We start from the raw sequence: 14,515 nt of genomic DNA on the forward strand, positions 1-14,515 counted from the left end.
CATCAACATACCTGCCTTTCCTCCTTGGATCCCGTTTAAATTTGGCTGGGGGGCAGAGGGGATGGGTATTCGGTTTGCATTTGTGATGGAGTGTCAGGCAGAGTTTTAATAATCTCTGACTTGGTGGGCGTTGAGTCCTGGCTGGCCCTGGATACCTGGTGATATTAAGGCGGTTTGACTTTCTGATGCGGTGGGAAGACATTTCTTTTTTTGAAGAACATTTTCTTATTTTTTCTGCCTGTTGGAATTTTCAGCACTAAGTTTGGGAGAAAGTTGTGCCTGTGTCAGAAAACAGAGGCAACTCTTTGAATATCCTTTTGCCTGGCCACTTTTGCAAGTTTCGACCAGGTTTCGGGTCTTCCTCCAAAACGCTCTCAAATTAACCTTATTTTTTCTGGTGAAAATTTGAGGCGACAGTTGACTTTGAGATGATGTTTCCCTGGGCAGCTCGTTTCTGCTCTGATTATCAGCCTGTATGAACCCCCGCGCATGCACGAGCTTGAGGTGAAGCCACTCCCCTTCCCTGCTTCATGAGTGTAGATGGCCTCCAGTGTGTTTTGGAGCATTGACCAATCGGGTACAGGGCATGCGCAGATGCAGGCTGAGAATATGGAACATTGGGAACTCTGACGTAGCAGTACTTGGCCGTGCAGACTAACACCAGCCCGGCGGTACCTGAATCCTTGGCATGTCCTGGTGGACAAGTATCTATCTGCTAAAGTACCTTTTTGAATCTTAGATTCTTAATGTGAGGCCTTTTCTGCAACAGTGTTTTCGACCGGCTGCGGTGGTCCCGACTCCCCTGCATAAATCCAGCCCACCCGGTTAGCTGGTTCCCCGTCTGAAGAATTATCTGAGTCACTGTTTAGCACCTTTTCAAGTTGGCAGCAATGCTGGCTGATGACGATGTGGGGGTAAAGGGACTCTATGAAGTGGAAGTAGGGAGCCCCAACCTCCAACTTGAGATTGTACCAGTGTCTCCAACCATAGTTTTTGTGGGTGTATGCATTTTGGGCATTGACCTTCTCCGGATGACCGCAGTGCCCTTGTGAAGTCTATAATAAGGTAACTGTTTATGTGACCCAGTTATTTTTGCAATAAACCTGTAATTGGATGAATCCAAGGTAGGCGTTGACCAAGTGGACCGCACGCAGCAGAGGATGGATAGGCTACTTAGGCTAGCACGAGAGCAGCCTACATAGGGGTAGTAGTGGACAGTAGGAGAGAATTGGGGTTACAGAACTTTGTCAAGGTGTGGCCTTTGGGCTGGTCGATATCCTTCATTCACACCCAGGGAAGGGCGCTCAGCAAATCAGGTGGCTGGAACAGCGGGTGAAAATACACACTCCCCGCCCGCTGTCGCAGCCACCTGAGGCCCTTCCACCGGGTGGTCCTTTTTCTTTCTTTTATTAAATAATTATGGGGTTCCTGTTGCTTCCCCATCCCCTCCTCTTACCTGCGGGACCAGAGCAGTGTAAAAAAATAATAATATTAATTCTCAATTTCTCATCAGGAGATGGCTCTCGCGATTAAACATTTTGAATGTCATTCGCACCCCAGATGAACCCCAGGGTCGAATGGCTTTCCTGCCCTGCCAGGAGGGCAGAATAGCCTTTAACGCTCACGGCTCAAGCTGAGGCACTCTCTTTGCTCGGGCCTGAATTAGCTCAGGCTGGCGGGCCGTTACGTTCAGGCTTGTCTTGGATTATCTCACAAATCATTTAAGCAACGGCTCTACACCAATGCTTGTTTCTAACAGTAAATACTTGGCCTGTGAAATCTACTGCTCTCCTTCCAAAGCATCCCTTGAAATAACGTTTTGCATTTGGACAGCCCGTGGTCACTGCTTGACCGTTCCCGGGGAGAGTGGAGAAAGCCTTGCACCGTTGTTGGAGAAATCATGCGCTGCACACACCTAGGCCATGATGTGGGTCTCTGCGGACACGCTGCCCATGTGCGTAATTTCAAGCATCAGCCCGGGCTGGTAGCAGTTGAGAAGTGATAGTGCTGTTATGAATATCTGTGATGCCGTCACGGCCAGGGATGGATTGGCCCATAGAGAACTCTGGAGATTTCCCAGTAGGCCTCTGCACCCTGGCCCTCTTTTCTGTGGTAGCCTATTTTATTTCCAGGATACATGATGAAACTCCAGACCACCCCCTAATAAATTGGGTGTGTAGAGTCAAACCTATGCCCAGGCTAAATATAATACAGAAAAAGAAAGGTCTGACTTTTGGTCGTCTCTGTTGCAGTATCTCTGGGAAGATACCAAGTAATGCTAAATTTAACAAGGCAGAGGTATTATATCCATATAAAACACTTTAGCGTGGTAACAAATCTTCAGTTTATTAAATAGTCACAAAATACATGACCTCAATTCATAATACACATGCAAAGCAACCTATTTCAAAACACCCTAAAAAGATTTTCAAAGTACTATTGTGACTCTACGGGTACGCTGTGGTCGCTTCGAGCGACCACTGTACCTTGCCTGGTGGAACCGACCACTGTACCTTGCCTGGTGGAACCAACTCTTATGCTGCTTCCATGCAAAGAGCCAGAGGCTTTTTCATCCCCCAACTCTGATGCACCCCAGCCATGCTCGATCTCCACCCCCTTCTTCTCTCCTGACCCATAAAGCAGCATTGTTTCCGCTTCACTCAAGCGCTGTGCGCTAGTTTCTCATCTCTCCTGCTCTCATCCACTCTTGCCGCTCTGCTCCCACTCCAGCGAACGCCATCCTCCAAACATACATATACCCTCTTCCCATCCTGGTTATGCACTTGCGAGCTATATACAAAGCTACAAACCTGGGAATCTTCACCAGTACAGCACCATCCACCTTCGCGTTCCCTTCCTTCTCAATTTTCGTAGACCTTGTATCCGCACTGGTTTACAGAAAACGTACCCGCACCCTTTCTGTCCCAACTTCCCCAGTCCCATTCTTTTTCCCCCTCAGCCCTACCTCTTTTCATAACCAACACTGCACTTGGCAGTAGGTGCTGCTCTGTAGGGGTTTATGGTTTAGTTCAGCATGTCTAACTCCAATTATTAACCACAAGTGGAATATCAACTTCGTCAAACGGATTAGTTCTTGCCACCCACCAGCCATATCTCAAACCTGATGTCGTCTTTGGAGCATCCATTTCAGAAGGTGCATCCCATGGCACTGGTGTCTGCAATGGTGGATTGGACAGTCACCTCTTCATACGCCCATACCCGGCCTGACCGCGCATTGTGTGGGCTTTCTTTAGTTTTCCTGTGTGCAGGTTCCTTGACTGCAATGGGTATGCAATTGAATAAGCCCTGAGAGAGCACATATTGAGAGGGAAGAGATTCTCTGAGGTTTCATGATCCGACCTTGCACGTGGGGGTTTATCCTACGTGATCTGGGTGGGGAGGGATTAGTAGGAGTTGGGAGGGCCGTGGTTCATTCTAGAAGGATTGTCATGATTGTAGCTTGTCACAAAGTATGACGTGATCGGGACCAATGTAAGCAAGTTTAAGGAGGCCAGGAAAATGATGGAGGTGCTCACTGCTGGGGGCAGGCCGTGCCACGCCATGCTGCATCTGGGTTTATAGTGAGTAGAGGAAGAGGTTGTGAGCGGCCAGCTGTTCCATATACACACACAGTTCCTTTATTGTGCCTGCCAAATACATTTGAACTCCTGTGAAACCCCTTTGGATGCCCCAACTTTACCGGTTCAGAAGCTGCATCCCTCCTTGGCAGGTTCCCGGAAGGAACAGACTTTGAAGACGTTCTGTACAGCATCAGATGTGATGGGGGTTGTCCTTGTGACCTGCTCTTGATGGCATGCATGGTTGTTTCACTGCACCCGCTTATTCGTGGTGTGTGTGCATGCGTTTTGTTTTGCATGCTTTGTGAAGAGGCACTGCAGACAGGTTGAGGGCAGATGTGTACCCATCATCATAACTGCCTGGTCGTCGGTTGTTTGGTGTTGAGCAACCCTTGAGTTTTGTTTTCTTTCTGGTTCTGGGTCAATTGGAAGCTATGGTGGTGTTCCTCTGCCTTTGTAACACTGGGCATGGCCAGCCATACCACTGTTGCCTGTCTGAGCAGATGGCGACAACGTGGACCCTCTCTACACGTTAGCTCGGGCATTAAGCACTGGCCATGAGTGCAACCAGCCGGGCCTACTCGGCCCTCAATCCATCGGTGGGCAATACATTGAGTTACCATTAAGTTTGGCAATTACCCGCTCGCGAGGAATCCACCTTGAAGCGCTCCTAAAGTTGGCTGTAGTAGCGTGCATAGGCCCCCCTACTTGCCCTGAAGGCACGAACTGAAGGTACCCGTCAACAATCGGCCAATGGGCAGAACTCTGGTCCCAGGTGGCGGAGAAGCAGTTCTTTTGGCTTCCTTTTTTCTCCTGAGTGATTAGCTGAGCATGCGCACTCCTTTTATTTCTCTCTCCCCGCCTCCTTCATTTCACTTGTTCGTTCACTGATCCTCGTGCTTATTGCTTGTTCTCTTTTTTTCTTATTCCTGATTTTTTTTCAAGCCCTCTACCTCCGCCCCCTAACCCCCTCACTCTAATTCCGTTTGGCTCCCCCCCCCCCCCCCACACCCTCATCCCCCACCTCTTTCGTCCTCTCTCCCAGTCGCTCTCTGGCTGACATACAAATATGACACAGCGGCCAGTGCGGGATTGTTTGCCCTCCTCCCCCTCCGTCTCCCCGGAGAACAAACACTTGCTGTGTTCAAAGGTAACCAGAGGAAATGGAGGGAGAGAGATTCCGATTGCAAGTTGCTGCGCTTCCACGCTTGGCTTGCGCGCAAACGTCCTCCCTTCCGGATGAGTTGGAATCTGTGCCCTGAGTGTTAGACGCTGTGACCGGTGTCAACTGGGGCTTGCCCGGAACCAGGCGAGTGGCATTTCTTGCCATTCGATACACTTGGGTGAAGGCGGTTTCGTTATACAACACCATCGTTGGGCAAACTGGGCACAATGAAGTTAACGAACGGGACTGGCTATCCATAGCTTTTAAAAACATTGTGTTTACCCACTTAACTACTGCGCTATTATGCATTTCTATGCAAATAGGCCTTCTTATCCAGAAAACGTTTTTTTTAAAGCAAAAACAATCCTTCCAGAACATAGGGGAGAGGAAGTCAAATGCGAATTTCTTTTCGTTTCCCTTGAATGTGCGAGTTGCTTTCTCCACTCTTAATGGCAAGCATGAGACTTTTACCATAGCCTTCTGAGAGGGCCAGACGTTGGGGAAGGGTCATTATCCCAAGCGATGAGGACCCCTGCCCAGGTCTCTAAGGCCATTAGCACATATGGTAATGGCACTACATGTTTCAAGAGTTTCCATGGTTAAGTAAGAAACCTTCAAATAGTAACAAAAGTAAAGTGCATACTGGTTGTAAATGTTTTATTTTAGAGTAGTTAAAGAACAAGGTTGTCTTAATAAGTTAAGCATTCTATTTGCAAACGTGGTTAAGCTGGACAAGTTAAAACATCAGCATAAAGTAAATGCTGCGTATAAGTACGTTATTTCTTTTTTTAAAAAGTGAAGGCATTTTCCGATATTTGAGCCTTCTCTTTGGTGTCTTAACTTGAATTTTGCATTGAAGAAAATACCCTCCCAGAGAGAGAGTAATTTCGAAAAATATCTTGCCCCGAACTTGCATTGTTTCCCTGTCTGCTTTTGAAGTGAGAACGTTCAGCATGCAGTCAATACCAGTAGTTGTTGACTGCACTCTGAACATTCTTATTGGTTGAGGTCATTAACAATATCTATATGCTAATGGTCCATATGCTTTGTTGCCCATCCTTTACTACTCAGATGCTGACTGTGGTTACATTTTACAAAAGTGTTTTTCTCATGGAACAAAACTGTTGCAGAATTTGGTGCTGCGTGCAAAAGATTGAAAGTTGCCTTTTTTGTTCCCTGCTCGATGGCGACGCCACAACAACCAAGCTGCCACTGCAAGTGGATTCTGTAATAGTGACACCACTTTTTTCATTTGGTTCGATGTTGTTTTTTACAACAGGAATTCCGACCAAAAAACTAATTGAATTTTTATTTCGAGGTCAGGGGGTTTCCTCCCCAAAACCTCCCTTTTCCCTATGCTTGCCCCCCCTACCCCAAACTCCTCCCCACCCTTTTTTAACCCTTCACGCGTTGATGAATCAACTTCCGGGGCACCAGTGGTCCAGGGGTGAATATCTGTTTCTAAACCATCAACCGGCCCTTCACCTCTATTACACCAGAAGGGATACGAACAGATTGCAAACACAAGCAAATTATAAACCTTCTTGTCCAATTTTGGTAACGTGAATGGAATGGCAGGCTCATCTCCGCAAGGTCGTGGATAGTTGCAACACAGCAAAAATACAATTAATACCCAATGATAAAAGGGACTGTCCAGTTAAGGTTGTATACAAATATCTACTTTATTATTATTCAACAGACCGTTCCAGCACACTAAAAAATACAACCCACCCTGTAAAGGAATGCAGAGGACAGACAGTTTCAGTTTCAAGAAGGAAAAGGGATGCTCTCTGGATACTGACAGGAGGGTAGTCAGTAAAGTAATTAATCTCAATAGTTCAAGGATACTTTTTCAGCATAAAGGGAGCAATGTGACGTAAAATGTCACTAGGCTCCTTCAGAGAAGGACCAGGGGGACATAACCACAATGTACCTTGTGCTTGTAGACGTTCTTGGTGCTCGACAGGGTCGAGTCGGTTTCAGGTGCTTTGCAGCTTCTGAGGCAGAGTTCAAGACTGGAGACAACTGCTGGTATCAGTTGACAGTACGGCGAGGATGGACGGACGGCTGCAGGCTGGCCTACATGATGGCTCAGGGTCAGGAATTGTTGTCTCGGTGCAGGTTTGGCGGGTCTGAAGGACTGGTCAAGGCATCTTGGATGACGTTGGCGACTGCGGCGTGTGTGACAACAGTCAGCGGTGCAGTCTGTTGATGCTTGTCGATGTACTCCTCCTAGCTTCTTCACTGGGCTTGTGTTGTCCTTCAAGGAGGATGCCCAAAGTTGAGGAGTGTTGCAGGCAAACGCCTTGTCCTTGGTTTGCTTCAGAGACTGACACTTCCCACCTAGGAAGCTTGCTTGCACAGCCTAGTAGGGCATGCAGTGTGCTTGCTGGGTTTGGAGCCATTGGAGAGTCCTCTGGATTCAGTATCTCCCTCTGTTCCATGTGAGATGTTTAGGGGCGGGATCTTGCTTCCCTCTTTGGAAATCCTGGCCTTCCTTCACTGGCGGAAGCTGTAAGGCATACTGTACCTTCAGCCAGGGTCCACAAGAGTCCTTCTTCTTACTCCTTGCAAAGTCTTCAGATGATCTGCCCAAAAGAGGGGCTTGGTCCTCTTTTAAAGCCAGTTATTGGTGTAGTTTAAGCCTACCTTAATGAACCAATCCTGGGTCCCCATCAACCTTCTCCTGTATGCAATAGATCATAACCAGAGTGCTGGTAAAAGGGTGAAAACATGTAATACTAAGACCCACCCAGCTTCCTGTCTGTTGTGGATCAAAGGGTCTCTCTGGTTAATTGAGCTCTCCTGAGGTTCATGATTAAAGCTGCAGATCTCCCTTGAAGCTGCAGTAGGAACAGACTTTCTCTCTCCATCAATCCACATACTCGTACCTTCTGAATGGTGTCCCCCCCGCGGGGGTTCCCTACTGTGAACACATAGTCCCAGACATGACCGGTCACTGCCCTTGATACTGAGAGGCGGAAGCTGGTTTCAGGTTGACACCATGCATAGCAAACGTTGTTGAGGTGTTCCTGTCTTTTGTTAACCTCTTCAGCCAGGCACCATGTGGGCCTGTTAGAAGTATACTCTGTTAGTATGTTAATAATGTCAATTGCTGCCACCATTTGCAGCGCCTGCACAAAAGGACAGGGCAGATCTATGGAGTCTTTGTTAGGTAACAAGGCTTCCCATGGCAGGAGGAAGGTTTTTCCCTCCCCCTTCCGAGATGCCTTGATCTACTCTTGGCTGCCATATCTTTATATACAAAGCTGAATGTATGTATGTGTGTATGTTTGTCAGGCTATACAAATCCACACCGTTGAACCCACGGCTACCAAATTTTGCATGGATTCTTCTTTTGTCTGGGGCAAGATCTTAGTCTATTTGGATGCAAAAATCTTATATGGAAAAAATAATTGGTATGTGTTAGTCTGTTTTTCCGGCTATACAAATCCACACTGTTGAACCCACTGCTACCAAATTTAGCTTGGATTGCTCATTTGTTTGGGTCAAGATTGTAGTCAATGATTAGATGCAAAGAATTCACTCCGTATACACCCTCATTTACTGATGCTCACCCTGATTCACTAAAGTAGGTACTAGAAGGGAGTAACATATTGAAATGTGTCTAAAGCAAAATGTTCGGTATGTTGGTAATTCCTTTAAAATGTATTACAACTGCATACAGTTCGACTGTTTATTAAATCATTTTTTTATGAAATGTAATCACGCCACTCCAAATATGGGAAAGGCAAGGTTACAGTTCACTTAGTTATTTCATGAGAAGAGAGCACAATCAATCAATCTTTCTTGGTCATTTTCTCAAATGTGCTGAAGCCATTAAGTGACTGAAGAAAGTGACAAACAAAAAATGAACTTCACTTGGAAATACAGAGTGAAAATCGATATCAAGAGCTTCTGAAATACAACAAAAAACAGCAGCACAACTTGCTGGCCAGAGGACAAGAGCAACTTTCCCCAGGGCAAAGGAGATGCCAGAGCAAACTGAAGCAGGACTTGGTGACATGAGGACAACATCAACATCCTCCTGGGCACATGAGATCTACTCGGATCAGGACACGGGTAACGCAGGGTACCCCAGCTAGTTTCAACCGGGTACCCCCAGCAAAATATTACAGGGGGTACATCGCCTGTAGGCTGTGTCCACCCAGAGTCCACAGGTTTATGTGTGTGAGATGAGCATAGGAAATTGCGTGCGGATTAGCCCCACACATTTTCCAGAGGTTGATCTACCATCATTAAATTTCAAAAAAGCCCAGGCGAGCACACACCCACTGTGTGGATGGTTGAAATCCTCAGCTCCCCTACCCAACACCATTTTTGTTGGCGGAATTCCAGCAAAGTAAACTACTTCGGTGAAATTTCTGTTGGCAAAACGACAGGAGATTTTTGAGGAAATATATGCTTTTAGCAGTTATCTATCTGCCAACCCTGGCTTCGCATGCACTGGCTACTAAGGGCACGTGATGGGGAAGGAGAGCAACAGGCAATTTTTAGCCAACACGTGAGGAATTCACTTTTTATCACGGGGACGCTTTCAGAGAAAGTGTGCCACTTCTCTAATTTACTGAAAGTGTTGCAGAACATTTTAAGTGGCAGGCAGTGACTCCGTGTTGCTGGGATTGTTGCTGGGATGCTACGGCGCTCGCTGTCCCTACTATGACAGCTGGGTGCCGCTTTTGCAGAAGAGAAAGTATGACTTCGCCCCGCTACTCCTTCCGCCCATCACAGAATGGTGGTGCAGTAAATGGGCATGGAGCTGGTTGGCTTTCAAAGCCAGTTTTCTGATCACCTCGGAATCAGGCCCGCCGACCAAAACCAGACTATAGAAGTCCGCTGCTCTTCTTACCCAACTGTGGGTGTCCATTGTTTTATTATCATTGACTCCCCACGTTGTAAAGGTTTGACTGGCCAAAAACAGAACAGCTTCCAAGTTGATGGGCTTGGAATACGGAGTGTGTCCCCAAAGTGTTCCCTGAATCCCTGGATAAGAGTTAGGTGAGCAGGCTGAGTCTCCCCTCTTAGAGGTGCAGTGGAGCAGCAGGCATGCTTTCAATGCACGAGCCCCCTTACCCCCACCCACCCCTCGCTTCCAGTGCTGGTGTTGTTGTGCCTTAGTCTCCGGGACCTTGTGTGAGTCCCCTTCTCTTTTTGTCTGCTGGTTCTATCGGTCTGAAGGGCCGTCTCGGTGTTCTTTGTTTTCCCTCTGAGTGCCAGGTGCACGCAGTCTATCCTTTCTTCGTTTAATGTTGTAATAGGACCAGCATAACGCTGGTGAATGCATCAAAGCGCACGAGTAGGGATATATCATTCCTTTTCACTTAACCCGACACCCGGCAGGACTGGGTATTGCCATTCACATGAGACACTGGTACATACGCCACGGGAATGTGTTGGCGGTCTGAGCAAATGCAGATCTGAAGAATAAGGACGTCGCTTGGAGAGGTTGGAATGTGGTAAAACGTGAACTTTGTGGTATTTCAAATTTGAACTACACTTCTCTATCGTAAGATCTGGCCGATGCCATGCCCAGATTTTCTTTGAACCTTTAATTGGATCCCAAGTGGAGTGTACAATGGGGGCCTGCAATCCGCGGCTCTCCAGATGCTTCAGACTGCAATTCCACTGATCCCTGAACATACAGTGCTGGGTAAGGCTGATGGGAGATGTAGCCAAAAACATCTGGAGAGTCAAAGGTTGCAGACCCCTGCTCTACGGTATTCCCACAAGCAGCGAAGTGGGCTAGACAGGCTTTGCAGGCATTGTCCACCACCGCATTCTGCTTGTCTGTGTAATCGATGAATCTTAGTTGGGGAGTCCTGGGAGGCTGAAACCCAAAGCATGCATAGCCGCAAGTCCCGTGCTGGTTCAAGTCAAAGCGGGATCGCAAGCTTGTCAAGCAGCCACTTCCTGTTGCCATGTTAAAGGGGCTTGTGCGTGGTCTGCTTCTCTTCTTCGGGGAAAACTGAGAGCTTCCCCTAATCCCTTAATTCTTTTTATCCTACTGTAAACCAACAGATTTGCACCACACTTTTTCGGCGCCAAAATAAGATTACCATTTTTTTATTTAAATCCATCAGTATTGCTGGTAAAACCTAACCAGATAGAATTGTTCTGATATTGTGCAAATGTTTGCCCTTCTATGAAGTTCTGAAGGTGAGTAATATTAAGTATTTACTTGTCTGCTGTCCGAGTCAATGTTTCTCTAAACCAGCACTGGAACACCCATGGCAAAACATGTAGCCTGGAAAAAGGAGATGATGAAACTGCCAATGCTTGAGTCTATAGGGCATGGCATGTTGACAGCCTTCATCTGCCGGTGAAATAAAGCTGCATCGTGTGCAGAGGACCCCCACCCTTTCCCCCAGTTCCCCGATGGCAGAACTCTGAGCAGTCCCTGGTAGCTGAGTTTGGGGGATCGATTAAGAGTACATTATAGCATGATCCTGGGATCTCCCGGCCCTGAGGACCTCTTCTAAAGAGATTGATTTAAGGGATCAGTGCTCCTACTCTTTGATCTTAGTGGGATCTATTGGTGTTCTGGGCACAGGACATTTTTGTAAGGTTTGTTAACATTCTGCTTGTTGATGTTCCTTACATATAGTGGGGACGCCAAAAGCAGTCCATTGACTTTTCTAGGACTGATTCTAAGTAGAGATCCATATTCTGCCTCTTATTGAGACACCATCGCTCATCCTATGCTTATAAGAGATCCATGCGATTGGGCACTCCCTGAATGTGTTAATCCATATGATTGTATTCTGTAATTGTCCATGGAGCTGCCTTTCTTGGAACTCGACTCCAATTTACCCTGTCGCGCAGACGCGCATGCACTTACACATTGACTGTTGGAAGGAGCGTGCTCTTGATTGTACGATCAAAGCTGTCTAGATCTGGCGATACTGTTGGATGAAAGATCTTGACCATTGTCGGAGGTGTAGCCAGGATTGTCTAACAAGCTGGGCTTGATGCTAATGTAGTTGGGCCCACCACAGTGACACTAACATCTGTAAATGCCCACACAGCGCTTCTGAGTGGGCAATTACAGGTTTTGGGTGGGCCTTGCCCGCTCAGGCCCTACCCTGACTATTGTAGGTTTTTGTCCACTTCTTCTTGGACCTAAACACAAGTTAAGCATAAAACAAAATGCTGTAAAAGTAATCAAGATAATGCAACCATGCACGTCGGGGCGACCTAGTGCATCCACTGCGCTCTCAGGGTCGCATCATTTTGGTATTGTAAATAAATAAACCATATATTGTAGTCCTGTCCATTGTATCCAGTTGGTTTAATTCGGGGACAAATATATAAAGCATTTGGAAAGAGAGATGGAGAGTGGGGAGAACAGTGCGAGTTAATCAAGTAGAATGGAATTGTATTCTGGGTATTTTGGACTCTTCGCTTATCCAATGCTGTGATGTAGTAATTCTACTGATTCTTTATATCCCATATTGTGTGTAGTCTATATTGTGGATACACTGGATTGATGGTTGGGGAATGCGCTCTGTATGCCATAGGAGTTTTAAAAACTGAAAGTTTGTTACCTACTGGTTTTAGATCAGCGGCTTGCCCAGACCTGCATCTTGGATGGTGCCCACCTCCAAGCATCGCCTTGCGTTCTGTTTCTAAAGCCTGCCATTTTGTCTTTTTGTCCCACCTTTTCCAGGTTCGAGTGTGGCGGTACCTTAAGGGCAGAGAGATTGTAACCAATGAGATCCTGCTGGATGGTGGCAACAAAGTGATGGTGGCCGGCTTTGGTGACCCCACCATCTGCGACAACCAGGTGTCCACGGGAGACACGCGGATATTCTTCGTCAACCCTGCACCCCGGAACATGTGGCCCTCGCACCGCAACGAGCTAATGTTGAACTCTAGCCTGATGCGGATTACCCTGCGCAACTTGGAAGAGGTGGAGCACTGCGTGGAAGGTGAGGGCGCAACGTTTTCCAGATCTACTTTAATCCCCCCCGTCCCCCCGCAACCCTAAGTGGCACGTGGCATTGGGTGAGGTGTCTGGGGTGGTGAGCAGCTCAGACACACTATCTTCCTCGTGAAAGAGGGTCTGACCAGGGTGAGATGTTATGGCAAGGCCATCCTTCCTTTGGTCGGGAGATGCCTTTGTGGTCCGTTACCTTCACACCTGGAGCCGCAGGTGGCTGCAGCTTTGTGATCTTTACAGGATTGTTGATACTGTGCCAGCTCACCACCATAGTATTCTCAAAGCCCACCGATCTTATCTGAGTTAAGGCGCATTGAATTCCCGCCCCAGGGACAGAGGGACCTTAGCATGCTTAGGATACAGAGGACGGTGTGCTCGAAGAAGAGAGATGTGTTGACGTGAAACCTGGCGCAGAGCATTAGAAATTGTGTTAGCGAGAGATAGATGGGTGGAGATTGCTGTATTGGTAATATATATGTAATGTCTAAACTATAACAGGACTTTCAGATATCAAACGTTGAAATATATATTCATTGTACATATTCCCATGATTAGAATGATGGAATGATGGGAATGTACTCCATTCCCATGATGCGGCTAATGGAATGTTTTGTTGTGTTGATAAACAGATGAACGTCTTTAGCAGCAAATGCTGTACACTAAACCGGGTCGTGACATTTCACTGTTGATTGCGTCAACTGTTGGAGCTGCTAAAGCCCCCCAACCCCTCCCCCACGCCTACTTATTGAATAAAAGTAAGCAGAAATTCTGAAGCCCTTAGGAGTCACGTTGTTGTTTTGTCCTTCGTATGTCAGAGTTGTGTAAATGCACATGACCTGGAAGGGGAGCAAGCTGTGGGGTCATCACGGAGCCTTCCTTTAATTCCCGGAATAGGTTTGGGGGTCTGAATGCTCGGGCGTCTTTTCTGCTTCAACCCACTCCTGACTTAGGTTTTGACACGTAAGCGGTTGTATATTCAGTGCGAGAGGGGTCATTTCGAAGGATGTGGACTGCTGGTGTTTGTGGCCTCTTGTGGCTCTGTGGAGGTAACCAATGGAAGCACAAAAAGCTAAGTTATCTCGTGCTTGGCTCCGTTCGGCCCTCTCTGGCTGAACCGGGCACATGCTCTGTATTATTGCCAATTACACTAAATGGGCTTTTGCCCCCAAATTCAAGTCTATTCAAGTGCAGCTCTTTAGGTATGAAGGGGAACCTTGAAATGTTTTTGCTAGATTTTTCGTAAATTAATGTTTTGGATTTACTTTTTAGAGGAGGCTGCTGACATAAGCTTAATAGGCGTGTCGCTTTGTACTCTTCAAGGGTCAAGTGCTACAAAAAAATTGGGGACTCAACATATCAATTGAATGTGGTGTCACCAGAAATTAGCCTTTCAAGGTGGCCTCTGAAAAAAGTGGGGGGAGGGGGTGCACCGTCCACCTGTGTGTACCCAGGAGCCCTGGGACTCCTTTCTACATGAGCTGGCTTCACCACCGCCCCATCACTCTTCCACAAAATGTGGCTCAGTCCGTACTTCTCTCTTGAGTGATGTTACTCAGCAGCCCTCTTTTCCTCGTGGCTTCGCGGAGTCCTTGCAAGTCTTCTCTATAGCATGTCTCTGTTATCCTGTATCATTTTCTTGAGGTTCAGACATTCCCAATTCTCTTAGTCAAGTCTTCTGTTTTTTAATGCTTAATTGGTGCAAGCCCAGAAGACTTGTATTCTATGAAGCCATCCTCCCAAGGCATCTGCATGGCTGCTCTTCTTCCCATCATGGTGGTTCTTTTCCACATGTTTTTTGCATGGTGTTTTTTC

General features: G+C 47.0%; 1 protein-coding gene across 5 annotated transcripts in view; it reads left to right on the forward strand.

Annotated features, from left to right (window-relative positions):
* AGRN (agrin) overlaps positions 1-14,515 on the forward strand; it is an 835,885-nt gene that overhangs the window by 34,933 nt on the left and 786,437 nt on the right. For all 5 annotated transcript variants that reach the window (XM_069610068.1, XM_069610071.1, XM_069610069.1 and 2 more), the window contains exon 2: positions 12,431-12,692. In XM_069610068.1, coding sequence (XP_069466169.1) covers positions 12,431-12,692 — 262 coding nt within the window. The remainder of the gene's footprint in view (positions 1-12,430; positions 12,693-14,515) is intronic.

The sequence above is a fragment of the Ambystoma mexicanum genome, chromosome 8, assembly GCF_040938575.1.
Source record: "Ambystoma mexicanum isolate Mex_15411 chromosome 8, UKY_AmexF1_1, whole genome shotgun sequence".
Lineage (NCBI taxonomy): Eukaryota > Metazoa > Chordata > Amphibia > Caudata > Ambystomatidae > Ambystoma > Ambystoma mexicanum.